This window comes from Folsomia candida, unplaced genomic scaffold (genome assembly GCF_002217175.1).
Source record: "Folsomia candida strain VU population unplaced genomic scaffold, ASM221717v1 Fcan01_Sc006, whole genome shotgun sequence".
Lineage (NCBI taxonomy): Eukaryota > Metazoa > Arthropoda > Collembola > Entomobryomorpha > Isotomidae > Folsomia > Folsomia candida.
In genome coordinates, this window is record NW_019091198.1 from 7327618 (window position 1) to 7350911 (window position 23294).

At 38.1% G+C, this 23294-nt stretch overlaps 4 protein-coding genes across 6 annotated transcripts; 2 read left to right on the forward strand and 2 right to left on the reverse strand.

Moving 5' to 3' along the window:
- The first annotated feature begins 1136 nt into the window (after window positions 1-1136).
- Window positions 1137-14116, forward strand: LOC110850746 (cold shock domain-containing protein E1). Of its 3 annotated transcripts, none has more exons than XM_022098286.2 (13): window positions 1137-3973; window positions 4085-4536; window positions 4738-5052; window positions 5125-5304; window positions 5382-5789; window positions 5870-6215; window positions 7976-8271; window positions 8420-8689; window positions 9224-9900; window positions 10001-10292; window positions 10405-10504; window positions 10589-10757; window positions 10848-14116. In XM_022098286.2, exons 1-13 carry the CDS (start codon window positions 3757-3759, stop codon window positions 11041-11043), a joined length of 3918 nt encoding a protein of 1305 aa, XP_021953978.1. In that variant the 5' UTR covers window positions 1137-3756; the 3' UTR covers window positions 11044-14116. The 3 variants fall into 3 exon arrangements, with proteins under 3 accessions (XP_021953978.1, XP_021953976.1, XP_021953977.1); XM_022098284.2 differs by having other exon boundaries at window positions 1139-3973; window positions 10589-10778; XM_022098285.2 differs by having other exon boundaries at window positions 1139-3973; window positions 5125-5301; window positions 10589-10778.
- A 6-nt stretch (window positions 14117-14122) lies between these two features.
- Window positions 14123-18235, reverse strand: LOC110850749 (protein O-linked-mannose beta-1,2-N-acetylglucosaminyltransferase 1). The gene is made up of 16 exons (XM_022098291.2): window positions 17662-18235; window positions 17386-17563; window positions 17170-17311; window positions 16774-17096; window positions 16446-16713; window positions 16243-16373; window positions 16110-16177; window positions 15975-16028; window positions 15693-15899; window positions 15490-15617; window positions 15360-15430; window positions 15089-15279; window positions 14879-14987; window positions 14731-14802; window positions 14553-14662; window positions 14123-14484 (listed from the first exon to the last, which is right to left on the reverse strand). Exons 2-16 carry the CDS (start codon window positions 17488-17490, stop codon window positions 14433-14435), a joined length of 2031 nt encoding a protein of 676 aa, XP_021953983.1. The 5' UTR covers window positions 17491-17563; window positions 17662-18235; the 3' UTR covers window positions 14123-14432.
- A 136-nt stretch (window positions 18236-18371) lies between these two features.
- Window positions 18372-20756, forward strand: LOC110851015 (SPRY domain-containing protein 3). Its single transcript, XM_022098640.2, has 7 exons — window positions 18372-18838; window positions 18909-19319; window positions 19388-19537; window positions 19599-19680; window positions 19756-19861; window positions 19946-20147; window positions 20213-20756. Exons 2-7 carry the CDS (start codon window positions 18936-18938, stop codon window positions 20345-20347), a joined length of 1059 nt encoding a protein of 352 aa, XP_021954332.1. The 5' UTR covers window positions 18372-18838; window positions 18909-18935; the 3' UTR covers window positions 20348-20756.
- Window positions 20757-20770: 14 nt separating this feature from the next.
- LOC110851362 (ankyrin repeat domain-containing protein 50) lies at window positions 20771-22685 on the reverse strand. Its single transcript, XM_022099103.2, has 5 exons — window positions 22361-22685; window positions 22146-22277; window positions 21859-22082; window positions 21349-21797; window positions 20771-21098 (listed from the first exon to the last, which is right to left on the reverse strand). The coding sequence occupies exons 1-5, from the start codon at window positions 22512-22514 to the stop codon at window positions 20903-20905; spliced, it is 1155 nt and encodes a 384-aa protein (XP_021954795.2). The 5' UTR covers window positions 22515-22685; the 3' UTR covers window positions 20771-20902.
- Window positions 22686-23294: the final 609 nt, after the last annotated feature.

Sequence of the window (23294 nt, forward strand, 5' to 3'; positions counted from 1 at the left end):
GTAGCGGAGCACACGCTGGTTGCGTAAACTCCATTCAATAGTAGTGGGGCGAGTTGCATTGAGAGCCACAGGGACCCAGCCAGCCAGGCAGCCAGAACTTAACAATAGCTCTTTATGTATATAGATACTTTACACTTGCTGCCACATTCTCATTTTTAGCACTACTCTGCTCTCTCTTTAGTTATGGCTGAGGATGGATGGATGGATGGAATCCATTTCAGTTTATGTTTATGTTGCTCATAAGAGCAGCTCAGGATCTTTGTTCCTAAAAAGTTTTTTTTCTACTACTCTCCTCTCTCGAAAGTATGTATGTACATACATATTTTGTGCATGAGGATGAACCACACACGGTTGTTGGAGGGTTGTTCTTTATTAGAATGAGACTATGCTTGTGGCTACTACTACCATTTTTCTTCTTCTCTTGCTTTTGAATACAAATTAACTACGACAAGTCAGACCAAGTTGAATTGCAAGGGAACCTTCTTCTCGCCTACTATCTCTCTAACAAAACTACCACCGGTTTGGCAACGATATTGGGTACACTCACACCAAAAATGATGAGCCTCCGCAGAATTCGAGACATATTTGCTGATTAGAGAGATGGACTCTGATATGATTTCATGCATACTTTCATGAACAACGTAAAGTTGGGGAATGTGGGAATGTGAGACGATGAGAAATATTTTACCTTAGCCACAACTTCATCTCATGTTAACATACGCATTCAAAAAATTTTTCAAATTCCAAAGTTTCCTATATTCAAAGATTTCCAACAGATTTCATACGACTCCCGACAAAGACAAAGGATTGCACATTTTGCAACAGACAGTATCGGGCGTGTCTCATGGAAGTAGCGTAACTGTGATGATTTTACACCACTCTCCAATGAGAGAGAGCTTGCTGATGATAAGCAGTCTTGCCCCATTATTTAGGGGAATCAGCACGTCGAACGTTGTTCATCTGCAGACGGCTCGTCTCACAAAGGAACCAGAGGGGCTTGAGGGGAACGTTGTTTGTGAATGTGGCAGGGGGTTTCGAGCCTTTACAGAGTTGGTTCTTTCATGTGATACATTTGGCGTTTCGTGTAATGTGTAGTGGAATGAAATATCCTTTGCTTTGCAGAGGAAACTTGCAGCAGGACTTTGTGAGGAATAGAGGATGGCCGACCATGTTACATTATTATATGTAGTTGGCCAAGTCGACGATATTGTTGCTGGCATTAGTGTTGATTCGAAAAGTCAGTGAGTTCATACTTCGTGAGGTACGTTATTTGTAAGCTGGGGGCTTTGGTAACTCTAAACTACAATTGGTAATTCTAAAAAACTAAATAATTATTATTTCTAAAATATTAAGTAAAAAAGCAACGACGAGTCTGTCTCATCGAGTGAAATTATTTAATCTAATAACTTTTAGGTAGGGAGTTCCGAATTAGGTGTAAAATAATACGAAATATTGAGAAAAGGAGAGAGAAAGAAAATAATACGAGCCACTCTACGCTAAAAAAAACTTGACTACTGTACTATCTGTAACTAACTATTATTGTTATTATTGTTATTAAGATAAAGCATCTCTGGACTGGATTGTAACGAAACCAAACCATCTCAATCTTACCGCGAGGTAGGGACAAACAATTATTTATTGTTAATTGTTCACCACTACTTTTCTATACTGTATGTAACTAACTATCACACACTACACACTCTCTCTGCTACATTTACTAATTGCGGTAGGGAATTTGTGCGGTCACAGAAATTTCGAATCACAAACCAACTCCGTATTACTGCTGGCTAACGACGAGAGTCAGGAGCAGGATAGTAGGAAGGCAAAGAAATATACTATTTTTGGAAATTGTTACTAAATAAGTCACTACTTAAGTAGATAAGGAAAATAACGTCAGCGTTTAGTCGTTGTTGTTGTTGATGATAAGTCCGATCCGAAGTACTCAGAAAAAGTTCAACATTATTCATATTTAGACTTAATAACGAAGGAAGAAGAAGAAGAAGGACGGAAAGTGCTCCCTAGAATATAATACATACGTACGTACTATAGTAGTTAAGTAATAAGAGACGAATTAAAAAAGGACAGAGTTAATTAAGGAACGAGGAAAACAGTTTTTTTTTCTTTTTCAACCCAAAAACGAGTGAAACGAGGATTTTTTTTAAGGTAGGACAGAGGCAGGCAGACAGGTAGATAAACGAAAAAGACCCCACTACTTGATTCATTTCCACTTTTATTCATCCCTTTTGGGGCCATAGAGAAGAAGAAAAGGACGAAGCAGAGAGAACATACCAAGGACTAATTAAGTAAACCAAGTGTTTTATTGTTATCCTAGTTCGTAATTGAAACTGAGTATGCAAAAGCAATTGTGATGTCCGAAATTCACCATTCACAACTCTCCTACAAGCTTATCGAGTAAGTTACTGCGGAAATTATAACGCATATTATTAGATACTCTACTCACTCTTGTAGAGCTATCGTCGTCATCCTCTCGTTTCATCGTCGTCAGTATAAAAGCAGAGAGCATCTGTAAGCGAGGTGCACTAAACACACACTACTATATACGTTATATGATTGATTGATTGTAGTAGGAAATTTCGACTCGGCGACTCGATAACTGTAATAAGTTGAAATTTTGTAACAGGGACACTAGGGAACTTTCGCAACTTACTGTGATATTTGTAAAAAGTCATAAGAGACTCTGGAAACTCTTGCATTAAAACAAAACAAGTAATCTAAGCAACTTAAGATAATAAAACTGAGCCGGCTAAAAAACACTACAAGTGCATCCATATTATACTACTGTTATAATAATAATACGCTAAATATATAAACATATATATATAATTAGAAAAAGTAAGCGATAATAAAATGCTGGAGGAGTAGGACAGCAACAACAAGCAATGTATGAGAGCAGGTGCTTATCATCGTCGTAGGCCACCACTATCTGCATTATTATTACAATAATAAGAAGAAATACCTTAGTAGAAGACAGGAAGGAAGGCAGGTAGGCAGGAGGATTATACTAGTAGAAAGGGGAGGAAAGTAAGATAGGATTAGGACCACCTCAACTGAAACCAAAGCAAAAGAAGAAGAAGGGGAACGTACGAGGCTAATTTCTAAACGACATCACCATCATCGACAAACCTAAAACCACACCCTTTGCGGACTGAGCTCAAAACAAGTTGACCTGGATTGATATTGAAAGACGAAGAAAGAAGAAGCTACTACTATTCCGAAACCAAGTCATTTAGTAAATTGCAGAAGAATTGTTTAAAGAACTACTCGGGTTGCCGTTGACCTTATATATGATTGATTGCAACAGCAACGAACGACCTTATTGTCAAATCAAAAATAAATAAATCAGCTCCATGTTAAACGATATATGCAAGTCGAAAGAATAAGTAACGAACTAACTAACTACACATACATACGTGACGCGAAACTAACGTCAACCGTTCTGAGTGCCCATTTTCATAGGAAACAACCTACCGTTAAGACTTCAACTATTCTATTCTTAAAAAAATACAGCCCATTTCACTAACCGTGTGATCATCACTATAAAATAATATTTTAAAAAAGAAGAAAAAAAACCTGCTAAAAAACTTTCAATTGCTTGCCACAGAGCAGTTTGTCTTATTAGAAGAATAAACTTTTTAGTAAAACGATAAGTGAACAAATCTCTGCAATAATCACCACCATCGTCGTATTCCAAATAACGACTCCAGATACAGATTCAAATCTAAACCTAAGTCTTCAATGTCAAGCTGGAACTTTGGGGGGAGTCGTGGCGTGGGGGCCGATCCCTCGGGATTGTTGGACCTCAAGGCCCTCCTCAACCAAGTGACTGGGGGCTCTCTCGGGCCCGTTGGTGGGCTGGGAACGGCCGTCGGAAGTGGGAACCGTTCTCTGGGTGGGGGGTCCCGACTCCAAAATTCATCCTCCATCTATGGCAATCATGGCGGCTGCGGAACTGGTAAGGCGACATTTTACTTTGCTTTGCACTTATTATTTTTTTTACAACTCATCATCAATATCGTCATGCATTAAGAATTTCCTCTAAGAAAAAACTTTTTAATAATTGCAGACTTTGACCTGATAGGTAACCCTGCCGGCGTGATTGGGTCGATGAACAACCATTCCGGACTGGATTTGGGGGGCTCTGGAGGGGGAGGTTTCGATCCGTTCTCGTCCATGTCTACTTTCGGCTTCTTCAATCCAAAGGACCCCAATGGCCAACAACAACAACAACAACACCAACAAAGTAGCAACAGCCATAACTTGACCGTACACGGGATGAATAAGAGTCCTACTTACCAACAACACCAACAACAACATCAGCAGCAGCAACAACAGCAACAGCAACAAGGGGAAGTTTCTCCAGTTTTTGGCTCATCCCAATCTCCAATCAACTTTTATGGGGGTGGTGGAAACAACTCTTCCTCCCACAACAACTTCTCATCCAACTCGTCGGAATCTAACTATGCAACTACTAACAAATTTCCGATCAGCACCTTCTCCATTGATGACACCATCCCGGTAAGAATAAGATATTTTTTTAATTTTAAAATAAATGTGGAGAAATTTAGCACAAAGGAATCGCTTGTTTACATTGCATACCCACACACAGTCTTAGGATTAGTCCCTGGGTTCCAAACGGGTTGGTCCCAGGATTAGATATACTATGTGAGCAATTAATTATTTAATTGACTTTAATAACAATGTTTACTTATTTCACAGGGACGAGAGAATCGCCAGCGAGAGCGAGAGTTACGTGAGCAGCGAGAACTTCGCGAGTTGAACTCTGCATTTAGTAACTCTGGAAATGACGACTCTAGCAATAACTTCCACATTTCTCATTTCGGATCTACTAATTCGTCCTCCTCCAACAATTACCGTGAGCGCGACAACGTCTTCAACAATACCAGCTCTGGAAATCATAGCAGTAACAGCAACAACCACACCAACAATCGCCAGACAAGTGAGCAGGGGGAGGGAACTTCTTTCAATCAGAATCAGGGAGTTCGAGAGACTGGAATCATTGAGAAGCTTCTGGTAGTAGTAATTATGGGAATACTAGGGATATGAATGGTAATGATTACAATGTTTTTTGGTCTTTGTTTTTAGCATTCATATGGATTTATCCAGTGCTGTGAGCGACAGGCTCGACTATTTTTCCACTTTAGTCAATTTGATGGAACCATTGAACATCTCAAGTTGGGCGACCCTGTGGAGTTTGAGATGACGTATGATAGACGAACTGGGAAGCCTATTGCTAGTGCGGTCACAAAAATTGGACCTGAGGTGGTACGTCTGTTATATTCCATGATGTGTTAACAAAATAACCTAGACGCCCATAATCTCTGGGTTTTTTTACTGGACAGGTTCTAAGTGAAGAAAGAGTGACTGGTACGGTCACAACAGAGTTGCATCACGAGAGCAATGGAGAACTCCAAGGACGGATCAGCTATGAAAATAGAGGAGAGTGCTTTTTCTTGCCCTACTGTCAAGAAGACATCGAAGGAAATGTGACTCTGTCCGTGGGAGATACCGTGAGCTTCCAAATAGCCACCAACCAGAGAAGTGGAAACTTGACGGCGAGATATTGCCGACTGGAAAATCCAGCACGACCTGTGCGATACAGGGGGGTAGTTGGATCCTTGAAGGACAATTTTGGATTCATTGAGAGGGCGGATGTCGCTAAAGAAATATTCTTCCAGTTCTCTGAAACTCGGATCACTGACAGCGTCACGATCGGAGATAACGTGGAGTTCAACATCGTGACTCGAAGCGTACGTACCCCTATATTTTTATAACTTGATTGTATGCGATATTTTGGCGAATTAAAGTGCATGGATGCATGTGTTTACAGGGAAAAGAAGTGGCATGCACTATCACCAAGTTGCCATATGGAACTGTTAGCTTTGAGGATATTGGGATGGACACGTTGAAGGGACAGATTTTGAAGCCAATAGACAAAAGTCAATGTCCAAGTCCTGCTGCTCTTGGTCCCACACCTCGTTCGGAACAAGCTGAGGGTAGGCTTCGTTATCGTGGACCGGATCGCCAAGAACTGGAAGTTGTGTTCGGAGAGAAAGATCAAGTTGGATTCTTTACTATGCGACATGGGGACTGGGTCCAGTTTCAGTTGGCTATCGATCGTCGCAATAAACAACAGAGAGCTACAAATGTAGTATTATTAGAAGAATCTTTCTCAGGTGAGTGTATATCAACTACCACACAATTATTATTGCTAACATGTTGAATAATAATATTACTCCTCCTAATAAGTATGATTTTAAATTGAGTAATTGAGTACCTATATAGTCTGTCTCAAAATGAAGAGATAGTTTTGGAAAATTCTACTATTTCTTAATAGCTTGCTCCTGGGGCCCAAAGTTTTTTCATATTATAGCTCAGGTATTGCTACAAGTTCATGCCAAGTTTCATTGAGATTTGACTTAAATCAAGAAATTTATATTCAATCTTACAAAATTAGTCAAAATCGACTGTCTCAAAAGTAAAAGATAGGGCATTTTTATGAAATTTAAACATTTTATAAGTAAATTTGAGGGGAGTAAGTACCCTTCAAACTTATTCTAGTATTTGGAAAAACCTTTCTTAGCTAGAATTAACTCGCATATTCGTCGCTTCATTGAGTCATTGAAGTGCTGAAGGGTGTCCAGCGGGATATTTGCCCATCCGCCATGCATCATTTGCTCCAATTCCTTTTTGGTTCGAAATTGACGTCAACCCGACGCGAGAAGTTGGCCCAAAAATTCCTCATGGGATTTAGGTCAGGACTGCTAGCCGGCCAAGCCAAGTTCTCGGCATTTTTCCTGGCAAAAAAGTCCATGATTAAACGGGAAGCATGAATTTTGGAGTTTTGCTTCTGAATATCCAACCTCATCCGCAAATTCTGGGTCCCAAGCTGACGAGATTTGACTGGCGTACTCTCTGATAACCTCGTGAACCTGTTCTGTGTGTAATCGGTGCTATTTCGGTCTTTCCAGTATATCCAAATCCTCCCATAATATTTCAAAATTACCCCTTAAAAATTACAAATTTAATTTAAATATGGTTAACATTTATTAACACATTTTGGTATGGGGTATTTTTTAGACAAGAATGTAGGTTATGCATGGGACTAAAAAAATATTCTGCATAAAAATATTCATCCAAAAATATGAACCACAAATTTAAATTGAATTTGTAATTTTTAAGGGAAAATTTGGTAATATTGTGGGAGGTTTTGGATATCGTGGAAAGACCGAAATAGCACGAGTACACCCAGAACAGATTCACAAGGTTATCAGGGAGTACGCCAGGCAAATCTGGTCAGCTAGGGACCCAGAATTTTGCTGATAAGGTGGGATATTCAGAATCACAACGCCCAAATTCATGCTTCCGGTTTTATCATGGACTTCTTTGCCAGGAAAAATGCCGGGAACTTGGCTTGGCCGGCTAGCAGTCCTGACCTAAATCCCATGAAGAATTTTTGGGTCAACTTCTCGCGTCGGGTTGACGTCAATTTCGAACCAAAAAGGAATTGGAGCAAATGATGCATGGCGGATGGGCAAATATCCCGCTGGAGACCCTTCAGCACTTCAATGACTCCATGAAGCGATGAATATTCGCGTTAATTCTAGCTAGGAAATGTTATACCGAATACTAGAATAAGTTTTAAAGGTAGTTAGCCCCTTCAAATTAACTTATAAAATAATTAAATTCCAAAAAATGCCCTATCTCTTACTTTTGAGACAGTCGAATTTGACTAATTTTATAAGATTGCAGATAAATTTCTTGATTTAAGTCAAATGTTAATGAAACTTGGCGTGAACTTGTAGCAATACCTGAGCTATAATATAATAAAACTTTAGGCTCCAGGACTAAGCTATTAGAAAATAGTAGAATTTTATAAAACTATCTCTTCATTTTGAGACAGAGCGTATATACAATCTTGTGATTATAATTTTAGTGTCCGGAGAAAGGCGTGAAGAGGGAGTCATTTCTGGACTAAAAGGAGATTGTGGATACATTACTTGTGCTGAGCGAGATCAGAAAATGTACTTCCGCATTTCAGAGTGCCTGGAATACAATCGTCAGCCCAAAATTGCTGACGATGTAGAATTTACTATTGTTCAAGATCCCACCAGTCCAGTGCGTCAATCTGCTATCCGAATCAAGCACTTGAAGCATGGATCGGTTCAGTTTGAAGTTCCAGTAAGTCAAGGTCTTCACGGAGTTGTTACTCGAGAGCCGTCCACCCCATGGGTATGTGAACTTTTAATTTTCTAGTATTAAGTATTAGTATTAAAATGTCCTCTACAACCGTCAAGGACAAATCTTTTACTTTTCAAAACTCTGAAAATAACATAAGCAAGCATTAACATAAACACTAATCTGAATATTTGCATTTTAGGTGAGTCAGGAAGCACTTGCTGGGATTTTACCGTCGTTGTCCAACCTTGGTCTTCCAACCAACTTGACTGAAAGGCTGATCCAAAGCCTTTCCAGCTCTGAAGTACTCGCCCAGTTATCCGGCAATAACGGAAATGATGCTCAAGGAGAGCCGGGTGTAATTCAGTATGCCGAAGCTAGCGCCAACGGTGGCTGGCCCCGGCAGCAAGATACCATTCAATTCCATTGGAAAGACTGCAAACATCTTCGAAACATTCGGGTCGGTACAAAGGTACGTTGATTGATAATCTTCATTGATTTTATTAGTTAATTAAAAGCCTACTATCCGATTGCACTATTAGTCGAAAAACTCTACAAGGCTTCCTGGCGATTTATTAGTAACCGTTTGCAAAACTCCTCAAGAAATTCAGACTAATTTGTACTGCATAGTACTCACCTTATGCAGGTGTCATACCCCATATTTCATAATCGTGGTACATGTAGTTGAGAGTAAAAACTTTTCCGGAGAAAGTGTAATCGAGGCATTTTCATGTGAACTTTGTGCACATATACAAATGGGTGGCTTGCTGGGGCGTATTACTACAAAAAAATGAGGGAAGAAAATTTGTTCTATTTGCCGATTATATTGGGAAAGGAGTAAATTTTTTCTCTGAGGTCGATTTGAAATTCAGTGAATAAAGAATCACAGGTCACAGTTAACAAGTGCCCTTTGATTTACAATTAGTGTGAATTAGCTGAATACTAGCTTTTGAAGGGAAATTAAGTGTTATCCAGCTTTGATTACGAGTGCTTGAATTTTCCACAGATTGTATTCGACATACACCAAGTCCGCCGCAACCGAGAACTGGTGGCAGCTAATATACGAGCCGACAATTCCTGTCCTCTGTCGGAAAGCCCGACCAGTCTACTTCAACAATTTGCAAATGCTTCTGCAGCGCCCGGAGGTTTTAACCACGGATCGTTGAATACATGTGATATGGGGGCTCTCATGAGCTCACTTCTTGGAAATAGCAATAATACGGCGGATAATACCATACCAGTTGGAGGAGATAATTTAGTTAACGAAAATCGCAACAACGATGTCTTTGTTGGAGCAGAAAAGGAGAATAGCATCTCGAGTAGCCAAGAGTATCTGATGAGATTCTCTAATTCTACCCAACACGGTGGCCTAAGCTTTGGAGCGGATGAACCCGAAAACAATACTAACGGTTTATACCGAGAAGAATCCTGTTCGGACATTGATGAAATTGGACAAGGGGATATGTACATGGTTCGAAAATCGAGCAGGAGTCCTTCAGACTCTTCTGATGTCGTTGCCGTAAATGGAAGTTACAGTGGGTACTCGGAGGACAACCCGTCTCCTCCCCAGTCAACGACTAAAACTCCTCGCGTCGTAATGAAGGGGTACATTGCAGCCTTGAAAGATGGTTTTGGTTTCATTGAAACTATGGCCCAGGATGGGGAGATATTTTTTCATTCAAGGTGAGCCCTGCTACCAATTTTATGTAAATAATGGTAATATCGTTAATGTAAATTGTAGAGCTTGTCTAAATATTATTTCCATTTTATGATTTTTTCCTAGCTCCCTGGTTGGAGATTTTGCAGCTTTGGAAGTTGGGCAGGAGGTTGAATACGTTGTTAGCAGCAAAGGAAGCACATCTGGAAAAAATGCTGCAGATATTGTTAAGCCCCTCCCAAAGGGTTCAATCGGGAGAGCTGCCGTGTTTCCTGACATTCTTCAAGGCATTGTTGTTCGACCCCTTCGAGGAGCCAACCCAGACCAAACCGAGTACACTGGACTTATCGATGGGCAGGATGGACAAGCTTATCCATTTGGTATCATATCAATGCTAAACAAGAAGGAACTGCTACAGGTTTGTAGTCCAAAATTCTATGCCAAATTCTTCAGTTTTCTCATTTCTTGAATTTACTAACAAAGAGTATATAAATAATAAATATACATGTAATTTTATGTAATTTTATTAGTCGGGAGAAGCTGTCGAATTTCAACTGGATGCTCAAGGAAAACCAGTAAATATTCGAGCTATTCGAAAGAAACTTCGTGCTACTGTTGAGGCAGTTAAAGGTAAAAACAGTCAATTGGTTCTGACAGTGGATAAGTCTTGTTCCGCTGGATATTTTCATAGAATTTTTTGTTTAAACAATTTAGGCCAATATGGATTCTTGTCGTATGAGTTGGAAGATGGGAAAAAATTATTTTTCCACATGTCAGAAGTTAAAGATCATCAACATTTGAATCCTGGCGATGAAGTTGAGTTTGTTATTCTTCAGAATCCACGAAATGGAAAGTCATCCGCGTGCTCCGTGGTCAAAGTCGGGTGCGTAGTACAAAAAATTAGGTAGCACCACACACTTTTTTAATTAGAAAAACATAATATCAGGAATTTTCAATTTTAATTTAATTTCAGTGAAAGTCAACGTCCAGAACGCCTTCTGAATCGTTTGTCAAAGTTGTCGGTGGACGAATCTGCTCCTAGACTGGTTGTGGTGCGCCAACCTTTCGGCCCTGATGGCACAAAGGGGTTCGCCCAACCGCGTGTCCCACGCAAACCGGGTGTCTTAAACATGAGCCGCGACTCAACCAGTAGCGCTGGCAGTCAATAATTTATTATCATGTGTATAAGTGTGTCAGTTGCATGCATAATCTAATCTTCTACAATTGCTGTGTGTAATTGTCGTCCCGTCGCTTTCATCATCATCGTCGTCAACATCATCTACTAAATCCTAAACTACTTTGTCGTCTGAAAAGGTATCTTCGTTGAACAACTTTTTAGTTTGTAATAAGAGTAATCCTACTACTACTACCACTACTTTTGTTTGGAATTTTAGTCAATGTCCCACCCAATTACTACTAATGGTACATTACTTTTTTTGTTCGACGTTGATAAAGTATGTAATACAAATGCAATCGTATATTGGTTGCGTTGCTCCAAGAAATGATAATTATGATAATTATGATCTTGAATCTAAGGTGCTACAACTGATAGGCTGGAAAAGTTTGTTTGAATTACGAGTATGTAACATAATGAGTAACGTAGTCACATCACGTCATGTCTTTGATGATACCGATATAAACAAGTGTTCGAAATGTCTCCGTTAACCTTGAGTACTGCACATACATATTATTATTATTATAATTATTACTATTATTAGCCATTGTCATCTTTATGATATGTATCTTATTATTATTATAATTATTATTATTATTTGAGTAACGTGAGTTGGTATGAAACTGTAGGTAACGTTAAATGATTTTTGAAAGAGTGGTTGGATGGAAAGCGAGTGAGCGTCTATATGTGAGCATTTACCGATGATGATGTAGTTCATCAGATTACGATTCGCTTACATTACTACACTATATGTATAACAAGTTTTAAAATCTAAGAACTAGGGAACGTTAAGTATTTAGATGTCAAGGTATATGTAAGAAATCTCCAAGAACGGAAAAGACTGCATAAAATAATTCATCAAACTACAATACAAATGAAACTAGAGACTATAGGTTAAGGTTTTAATTTATACATCATCATCTAAATCTAGCTCATTTTTGCAACCTAGAGTATTTCATTTTTACCAGTAGTTCTCAAAATTCTTGCTTACTTATTTTGCAACTGGGTTTCCCCTGTTTATTATATTACTATATTTAGGAGAAGGGCAAATATGATATGTAACCTAAAGAAGAAGCCGTATCTTTTTGAGAAGACTTGAACCAATCCCATACAATAATATTTAAGCCTTTTGTTTTTATTAATTATTTTAGCAGGGAAACTACTGCTTCTTAAAATATTGTTCTCTTATTACTCCATGTATATCCCATAAATATATGTTGTGCGACATACATATTTAATATGCTTCAAGCAGTTAGATGATGTTTTTGATCCGAATTTTGTGTTGCTACCTGTAATATATGATAATTTCTTTATATAAGTAGATTTTGTTTTCCAAAAGAGTCGACATCATCCATCAGCAGAGTAGATGAGAAAAAACTACTTTGCTGGCTCTTGAAGAATAATATTCAAGAAGAATTTGCCAAACGCAATTTGAGCGATCTAGGTAGAAACGAAAAGTTACTTATTAAGACAACATTAAACAAAATAAGCAACAATTTGCCTTAGTTAATTGTCTGACATGGGCTGCCACAATCTGTAACGGAAAGTGGGTGTGGCGGCACAGTATGCAATTTTTTCATCCATACACATTCTAGCAAAAGTGTGAATACATATGTCGGCGAAATCAATCAGTGACCTATAAAATACATCATAATATTTACAATTTTAGTAAAAAATCAAAAAATGTTTTCCAAAGCTGAATTGTTCTTATAAAAAATGTAAAACTTGAGTAAGTACGAAGGAGAGCAGAAGGTGATTGTAATAATGTAATGTTTCCAAAACTGCATTCTCTGAATGGATAGCTTCTCAGTCTTGGTCCCACATACAGGCGAAAGACAATTTTTTTGTTCTTGTCGGTCTGTTTGTGGGACCTTTTCTACTTCCGATGATAACGAATCAATGTAAAAATATCGGTATTCAGAGAACTGCGGTGCTGAAATTTTTGTAACTGGGTCGTGATTGATTTTAATAGTCTATAATTCCATTGTAACTATATTTAAGAAATGTTAAGTATATTGTACTCAATACTCTGGACTGGATATAAATACATACATGAACATGAGGATGAAAATGATGGAGATTTTTTTCCAACTCCACTCCAGACACCAGAGAGAAAGAGAGAACATTATTAATGTCACTTTCGACTTGCCGTCGTCAAAGGCGTTAATGAAGTTAGGTTAAGGAAAACTACTTTTGCCTACAAGATAACATATATTATGTTTACCTTAATGAGTTACAAGCTGCAGTATCAATTTTAGTTTTCTTTATTATTCAAGTTCTTGTATTTTTATTAGTAATATAATAAGTAAGACCCCAACAATACTAAAATGTTAACAAGCAGTGATTGAATTCAAAACGGTTAGCAAAGTTGCCAAAGTCTTTTTAGGCTGATCAAAAACTGAAAATTACTACTGTTACTCATGCTTTGGTAACTCATTCTTTATTATTTATTTATTAATAACATGACTGAAATCTTTAGCTAAGTATGTAAGTAAACCAATTATGGCAAAAAAAGTTTGGTGATAATGCCAACAACATCAACCAGAAACAGTTGATACGATTACAATAATAAGCAAGCACTATATGAACTATTATTATTAAAAAGTAAGTAAAGTTGACACCCAGACCGTGCTGGTGCGACGTACGTATGTATTTACATGTCGTGTGACATGCTGAACAAAATGTATTTACAAACCAAATCTTAATACATTTCCAAGAAATGCTTATTTAATCCATTATTTTATAACCACCACCCATTACATAATATATATATGTGTTATTGTAACAGTAAAGTACGTAACGCGTGAAATTTAAAACATGTAGTGAAGGATCAGTTCAAACAAAATACTATGATTTTAATTTGATAGGATATGAATATTCAGGATAGTATTCAGTTAAATAAATGACTTTCTTTGCAGACAACCAAAACGCTTTACCCCAATATCAATGTGTATCACTGAAACAATCCCAGTTGTATATCAAAGTGTTGAATTGTCCCAGCCCCATTATAAAAATATGTAAACTATGGTGTCGATGACCAACAAAAAGTAATAAATCTGCCAAACAAATCCGAATCTCGATCATCATTTACTTATTTATTAATTACTCTCACTCTTATTTATCTCATTTTCATCTCATTTTAGCGATATATTTAATATATATGTTGTAGCTAGCTATGTTTTGCTCATGTCACTGTTTGAACGTACAAAAATTATGAAATTGTCTCTCGATCCGCACGAATTGATTGCTCATTGAGGAACTTTAACACCTATTTAAATAGCAATTGCATCAACAGCCTAGCCTGAATAGAAGAGAACGCTTATCGGCAGCTGCACTGACTGTTTCAGACTAGATGGTAAACGTTAATTCTTATGGCGATTATCATTATGTTGTGTTGTCCAAAAACAACGGAGTTACAGTGGCAGGCTTGAAGTGCCTGAAAAATATGAATATTTTTGCATATTTATCATGATTGCATATGCGAAATGATTTTATGCTTCTTACGCGTATTTAGAATATGGAACTCCAACAACGAGTATTTGACTGGTTTTCATATGTAATCTCCAAAGGCCGTTGTGATACCCTCGAGCATCCAAGTCCCAAATTTTAAAGCACTAATTAAAATACGGACATACATATTTAGTTACGCACTCAATACTTAATTTTCCATTAAAATTCGAACCTTGGCCATATGCAACCACGTGCGAAAATCTTTCCCGTCTTCCATTTTAATAAAAACAATTAATGGGACGCCCTGCAAAAAACTTGACTATAAAATAATGGCAAGTGTAGGGTAATGTTTTTTTAAAATAAAATACGACGATTCTCACCTGCGACTCTGGGACAAAGTCCTCTTCACAAGGAGATTTGCTGTGGTCAAGAACTTGCGCTTTGGACAGTAAATCGAGAATAACGGCCTCGTAATTCGCTTTGGTCAGACTAAACACCGATGGAATAATTAATTGCTCAATTATATTTTGTACTGATTTAATGGTACATACACGATGAATAATAATTCGATTTAGAAGATGGATATTTACCTGTTGGGATTATCGAGTCGCACTGAAGGCTGAGTGTTGAAAGCTCGTCTCTTAAAGTAAATATCTTGGAAATAAGAATTCATGTTTAGACCGGAAGCTCCGAAATGATAAGTTCTGGATAAGTCTGGAATAACGCATTCACGACCACGGCGAATTTCTGGCATGCGCATCCACATGTCCCAATCCCACATCTGGTGTAAATATTTTTTTTTTGCATGAACAATTCAATAATCACGTGCAAATGAACTTTAATTGCGTTTATATAAAATACCTTATCTGCGGTAGGCCATTTCTGCTCAAGCTCATCTTTATACAATGACTTTTTCAGCAACCAACCCAAACCTGGTGGAAATAGGACTTTAAAGTAACGGTTATACTTAACTATAACTGTAATACCAAACCTGGCATAGTTTCCACTCGATAAAGAAGCTTTGGGTCAGAACTTGTGTGTTCGTACCCTTGATCATTCCACGCCGATATACAATATAGGCTTTCGTCGTCTAAAAGTCGCATCGTTTGCTTAAAATATCTGCAAAAACAGGGTATGCTAATTTCAAACATATTTCATAGTAAAGTATGTCCACGTGTTATTAAAGCAATTTACGAGAAGAAGTCTGGAGAAATGTCCAAGTCCTCTTCCACAATAATTGCATAGTCTGCTTTTGGGAAGAGGTTGAACGTGGCAGTGAGGGACGCTTTATAGTGCTGAGAAATTCTTGCATTTCGAGAACCCAGAGGCGTATGTTGTATTCCTCGAAGTCCAAAAAGGCGACATATCGACATTGGTTCTTCATAATATCCGTCGATAAACCTTTTCGAAACGAATAGAAGCAGAATTGTATACATTTTGCATGCTACGTCACGCTCATTGACTTTCCAAACTTACACAGTGATCATCCCAGGGTTGGCTCCCTCTGCGGACAACATGGACCTCAGCATTCTTGGCGCAAGACAAATAAATATTCGCATAAGTATCCAAATACCAAATGTAACAAGGCGAAAAGTACTGAATACGTCTTACCGGAACAGGTAATGAGGACGGTTGCTAGCAATCACAGCCACAGGAATATCCAGAGTGGATTCTAATATCTATAATTTGTCACCAAAAAAATAACACCAAATAAGCACATTCATGATTAAAAGAAGTTTCTTACAGAGAGGTTGCGCTTAAAAAATATGGGCGAAGGGTCGTGACAACTACATACACTTCCGTAACCTTCGATATGATTGCAAAATTCTCGACGACGTTCACCCTCCTCCGAGGAACCCCAGTCACATTCGCTATCTGCATTTAAAACATTATTATTGTTATTCTCAGTAAAGATTAGAGCAAGTCAGACAATGGTTAAAAACTGACCCTGTGGTGAGGTGAGAGGTACTTCCGCTGTCACTGATACAGGGGCTCCCCAACTATGAAACTCTGTGCTACGACTGTACTCTTCAACCGCAATGGATGGCTTATTGAGGATACGACTCTTTAAATTTGGATATTGGTCACCAGGACCTGTCCCCTTTTTGGTCACCATCGCCCACATGTCTCTCCATCCTAAATGCTTTGCCTTTTTGGATCCCAATTTTTCTAGAACCTCTCGCGCATTTGCCTTCATTTGGAAAGTGCCCTCATCCTGCAAGAGATATTACTTGTTTTGAAATTTGCGAATACAATGCATCTGTCGAAAACGAACCTTGATTGCGAAAATTAGTATTCGACCAGGAGAGACCATATTCAAGAAAAGTATGAGAGCTTCGTCTTCATGGGGTGAATAAGTGTCAAATATGCGTTGCGCCATCACAGCACCCGTCGCCTCATTCAGCACTACAACATGAATTCCTCGACCCTTGTTCGCCTCATTGTCCTCGATTACCATTGTTCCGTCGACAGCAACGGACACTTTGGACTGACTAGAAGTCACTTCAATGGTTAACGTACGAAAGGAATGTTTTTTCTCAGAACCAGGAACACTGCTGTCAACAGCTTGTTGTAATTTCAAGGGTTGTTTTAACAATTCTGTTAAATTAAGAAAAAACATTTTAGAATTTCTCGGAAACCATACAAATTACGTATTTAGCCAATATCTGACCATTTTCGTTTCCTGTTGGACCATGACCTCGTTGGTGCTGCATATCAAACTGCTCCTGTTGATTTTGGAGGCGTCTTCCCGTCTCGAGAATGAACAACAAATTTAGCCCGATGGTTACAATTAGCACCAAGACTACTGAAATCTGGAATATCGACATAAATCATTCAGTAATGTGCATAAACTACAATTAAGTAATTAACGGTTATTCGGCTCTACCTGAAGTAAATTTTTGCAGTATCTGCGCCTCAATTGGAAAGTTCTAGTGAACATGTTTCTCGTGGGAAGCATCCTTATGAGCTTCTTACACGGAAAATTTCGCATATTAAATTGGTAGTCGACTCCTGATGTTCAGAAACATTAGCTTATTCTCATCTACGGACAATATTTGTCAAATCTGCAATCAGAAAAGTAGGCATGTTTTTTAATACCGTTTTGCTTTGAAATCCTATTTCATCGTACATTTCATAATAATTAATTGATAATGCAAGTTACCAGGAAATGTTGGATCCCAATTGTCATGCATTCTTCGCTTCAGTGATACTTTTACTTAAGCATGTGCCACCAGTGAGAATTTTTTTGGACAGAACAACAAGATGCAACATTTCTTTGTAGAGCAGAAACAACAAAACATGAACAAAGGATGAGTATTCAATTACTCATTCACACAATGACTGATCCCATTCTTTCAGCCAAGTCAAGCAGTGACATGAAATAATTCCATGACTAGAAAATTTTGTAAATGATTGTAAAAGGTTAGTAATACTTTTCACTTCTTAATTAAACAAATCATTTCATTTAGTAACTAATTTCAGTGTTAGTCGCACAAAATTAACAGGATTTTTTCAACGCGTGAATTCTCAGTAGGTTATCACATTGCAAATTTTTGTGCTAACGAGTAAAATATATTTGTCGAGGAGTAATTACAAATCAGCTGAAAAACTGAGTTCCTGGAGAGAACCGGAACTGGAAGTGACTCTTTTTTCCTTACTAACTTGCCCATGTTCTGTGTATCTCTGGATTCTCATTTTATTATGACACCACCTATTTCACAGGCAGAGTGGAGTAAGTAATATGCAATATATATGTAGGAAGTGGTGTTCTTTCCAGCCATATACATAGCCTCTCACCACAATCAGTCATCTACAACAGTACAGAACTTCCGCCAAGCTTTATGCCATGATCGGATTTTATTGGGATTCGTGTTGGAAGTTTCCATGTTTTCCGTTCCTTTCTCTACTACCCGGTTCGGAGTATATCATTTCATAGCAGTCTCTCTCACTCTCTCCTTTGCACACAGGTTTCCATTTCTTGCTTACATGATATGCATGCAAGATTAATCTTCGGCTATAGCGGGTTTCGGAAATAATAATATCCCCGATTTTCCTTGACAGTCGGGGTCCTGTAAATTGAGTTCCTGAAAAATTCTGCCATTTGTTAATTCGGATAGATGATTAGCCTTCCTACTAAACATTGAAAGACAACAGCCTCTTCCTTGCATCTGGTCCAATCTAAACTTATAGGAGGACGAGATATTCGTTACGCAATAAGAATCACTATACTGGACATGATGCAATTGTCTTGAATATTGATTAAATATCTTCCCCGAAACCTACAACGTAATTCTATCAACGTAAACGTGACCGTAAGCTATGCAGCTATAGCTAAACAGGTAAGTAGTGGTAATTTTGTAGACTAAGATCACAATTTATCTAATTTGGAAAAATGCATATATTTATTAGTCATCGCTCCCGTTTGCGGATGAGCTCATGGCTAAAAATGCTGAGGAAGCCAGCCGATCTGGAGATTCTCACCAGTCCTTCCTCCAAGAAGGGGGTCAAGGGGCATCTTCCTCAACATCCTCGGAGGAAACGGGTCGTGGAGAGTACTTGATTGATGATGACGTCTTAGTTTTTGCAAATACGGCCGTCTTAGATGGTCCGTTATCAAATAGTACGACATCCTCGTCCGAGGTTGACGATCATGACGATCATCAAGACCAATCCTCGACTAATTTTCAACATCCGTCATCATCGTCACCACCACTTCCACCGGGGTCGCCTTCATGCTCGTCTTCTGACGTCGTCCCAATGACCATTGACACCTGCGAGGATTTGTGGACACGGTTGCATGATATCCAGATAAATGGATGTGTGAGTTGGATTAGTTGAACAATGCTACATAACAATAGTTTTAGTACTAATGTCCATGCTATTATTAGATTCTAGAGTACGTTGGTAGAGGAAAAAGCATATACGATAATGGCTTAGCCCAGTCCTGCACACCGTTGACCCCAATGAACCACTACTACGAAGTGACCATTATTCACCCAGGGGAAAGCTGTTACATTGCCATTGGACTGGCAAGAAAAGTAAGGAATTATGACACGTATTTTTAAATAGTGTTTGTAATTGTTTGTGTCAATAACAAAGGATTATCCATCCCACAAACACCCAGGATGGAATCGAGGGTCAATTGCGTATCATGCGGATGATGGGAAAATATTTATCGGGAGTACGTTTCAATTGATTTCTGACGTATTGATTTTGAGGTCAAGTTCTTGAATAATAATAGCGGACTACATTTTAGGTGGCATTGGTACTCCATTTGGACCAAAATGTCATTCTAATGATGTACTGGGTTGTGGAATCGTGTTCCCGTCCCATCTACACAACTCTCGTCCTAATCTAGCAAAGTAAGTCCACAAGTACAACTTGCTTTCTGAAATACAATTAGTTCTTGCGAGTCAATCCGTTCATTGTGGAACAAATTTTTGCAGAGATCAACCAGAGGAGGTGACAGAGGAAGAATCAGCGTCGTCCGAGTGGCCTTGGGAAAAGAATGCAATAGCTAAAAGTAGTTTTCCTAGATCCGAAAGTCCGAGTGGGGGTTACATGGACAATATTTTAGAAGCAAGCAGCGAGAGTGAGGATGACATTTGGTGGAATAACAAGAATCAAGTGTACGAAGATAAAGTTCAGGTACGAATTTGACTTGTGATTAAATATTCAATTTTATCAAGGATTTTGCAACATTTAAATTCCAGGTATTTTTTATGCGCAACTGTAAACTGCTCGGGATGAAGGAGATTCGAATACCAAAAGGTGGTTTCTATCCAACAATCGGGATGATGAGTCGAAATGAAAAACTAATGATTGACATGAACCCACTCACTGGTTGAAGTAATTTATGTATACATAAATATCTAGTGTAGAGTACAACTGATGGACTTGAGATGGTGACAAAGTTGATTAATACTGATGATACCGCCATATACGTTTTATACCGGTTTTGATGTACGATAAGTTAATTAGTAAGTATGCGATAAGTAAATATAAGTTATGGTAATATATTTAGCAGACGTAGCACGTGCCTATGCACAACGAAGAATAACGACGCTAATAATGTAAAACGTTCCTTGGAGATGTACTTAACTATGCAAACTCTGCTTTATTATAATAGCTTTCCAAGTGTCATAAATCAGTATAAGACAATGAGAGTGGTGGAATAATGACATTTGAAATACTTGTCTTATTGACAATAAGTTCTGTGATAATAAATTGTGATGCTTTTGAATCGAAATAATTAAACATCCTATGTATTCTGCACTAAAATATTTATTTTGAATTTCTATATCACAAAATAATGTAATACAAGTTACTTGAAAGACTATATATTATTTCTACACCATAGAATAACTTATTGTGGTGTGTAGAACAGAAATCAACAATATTATTCATTGTTTCTGCAAGTAAAACTTTGCATAATAAACGCCCACCATTGAAACAAATACCCCAACGGCGATTCCGAATTTTAGCATTGACGACGAACCCTCATGTCCACGAGTTTCACTATTGCTGGGAACATTGGAAGAAGAGGAATATGGAGTGGATAAAGCTGGTGAAGAAGGAACAGATTTCTCAGACGGTTGGCTAGAAATAATGAGGTTAAAAATTAATCTATAATTTAGGAGATTGCTATATATATGACTTGAAGTAATTACTGTTTTTTTTAAATATGCACTGTTTTTGCGAATTTATAAAAAATTACATAATTACTGGTGGATTTTACTCTCATGTCGTTGGTTATGATTGCCCACTTTTTAAAAATTCTTGCAATGCATGAAAAATTACCTTATGCAAGAACAGTGCGTATTAAAAAAACAGACAGTAGTTTAAGTACCATTTGCCATCATTGCTTTGAGGAACATCATTGTCCATTTCTGATAATAATTTGTCCTTGTTAACCATTTCTACGGATTGTTCCATCTCATCCTTTATTGATATAGGGGTTTGAACTGATGGATTCGGTGGTTCAAAATTTTTGTCATCGATTGCATTACAATTGACATTTAAATCGCTGCTTCCCTCTTCTATAGAAATTATTGGTGGTGACACAAGCGTTTCTTTTGGTTTCACAATATTTCCATCATCCCTGAAAATATCACTTGTATCCGAACCAGTAATTAGTTTTGGCACGTCTTTATTGTTCGGTGTCATTGTTTCGCTTTGCAAACTGTGACGATTGTCGTCAACGTTATGACTTTGGAGATATCTTGGATCGTCTACTTCCTTCTTGTGCAGGGTTAGTAAAATCTGATCATAGTTGCGCTCTTTCGCAAGTTGAGATGCCTACAAACAATCAATCAAAATTCAATAACTAAATCTGCAAAGTAACACAAACTCCTCTAACCGTGCGACCACTGTTGTCCGTGGCGTCCAGATCAGCCCCATGAAACACCAACAGATCCACGACCGGAACTCGGTTATCTTTGACAGCCAGCAGCAATGGCGTCAGACCGTCCTCACTCCGACAACTCACATCTGCACCAGCGTCAACTAAAAGTTGAGCACATTGTTGGACAAGGACACGACTCCGAGACGAAGTTAATGCTGCCATCAGTGGGGAAAATCCATCTTTCACCAAGAATATATTTTTTAGTTGTAATAATTTTGGTTTTATATGCATCCGAAACTCACCCGTTCGACACCTATTTGGATCAGCTCCTTGTAACAGTAGAAATTTGACCACAGGTGGGTTTGCCCCATTAACAGCGACCATGAGAGGAGTCCATCCATCCTCAAAAAGATCGTTTATCTTTTCAACATTTCCTACAACAAAAATCAATCAGCAAAATCAATCATTACTCGTCACATCACAACTCATGATAAGGCCTTGCTCCGAGGGGCATTACCTCTAATCAAGGTCTCGAGCGAGGTGAGATCTCCTTTGAGACAAGCCAACCGGATCTCGTCCTGTCGGCTTTGAGACCGCAGCAGTGGCATGTTTGTCCGCCGCCTGGATGGTGTAATTGGTCTTTCGGACACTGATTCGTCTTCCGATGACATTTTGCATAAACAAAATATTAATTGGCACAAAGAACTGAATAAACAAACACTTAAAGCCTATTTAAAATATCAAATCTCTTGTTTGTGCAACAACTTCATAAAACTGCCGGATGGATTATGTATCGGATCTCTTTTGGCTCGGATGTTTCTTCTGTTGCACATCTCATTCCTCAGTTTCAGATGCCGATGTCAAGAAAAATGCTATTTCTGGACGACCTTATATCACATGCATCCCTACCAGTCTCGATCATCTCTGCCATATCACGTCTCAAAATGTGTATCCTAAAGCAGGAAACAATGCACGCATTTCTCATTCCCGTTTCATCGAACGTATTCTAATGTATTCACCTATTGAAGCTAAAAATAACTCAATGTCGCTTGACCAATGTGCTTAAGTCTGAAATGTTCAGCATTAACAAGCTTGTAGATTACTTCTTACCAAAATAGAAAGCAATTTATTATTCTAAAAAAATGCAACATGTTTAAAAGCAGAAATCACGTAGGGGAGCTATGCATTTCCCGTTTTGAATAATTTCTCGGCTATTGATTATGACTTAATCATAACAATAGTCGGGGTGGGTATAGAAAGGAAACAATTAAAATATTTAAAATATCTAGAAACTTGACTGATTATCATAATAATATATACACAAATATCAACACAAATATTTATATTTGTGTTGATAATCCTTCCTTCAAACATAAATGTCTATGAAATTGCGTCGTAAAAATACATGGATGCATGATTAAATATTAATTAAATATTTGTTTTTAAATTTT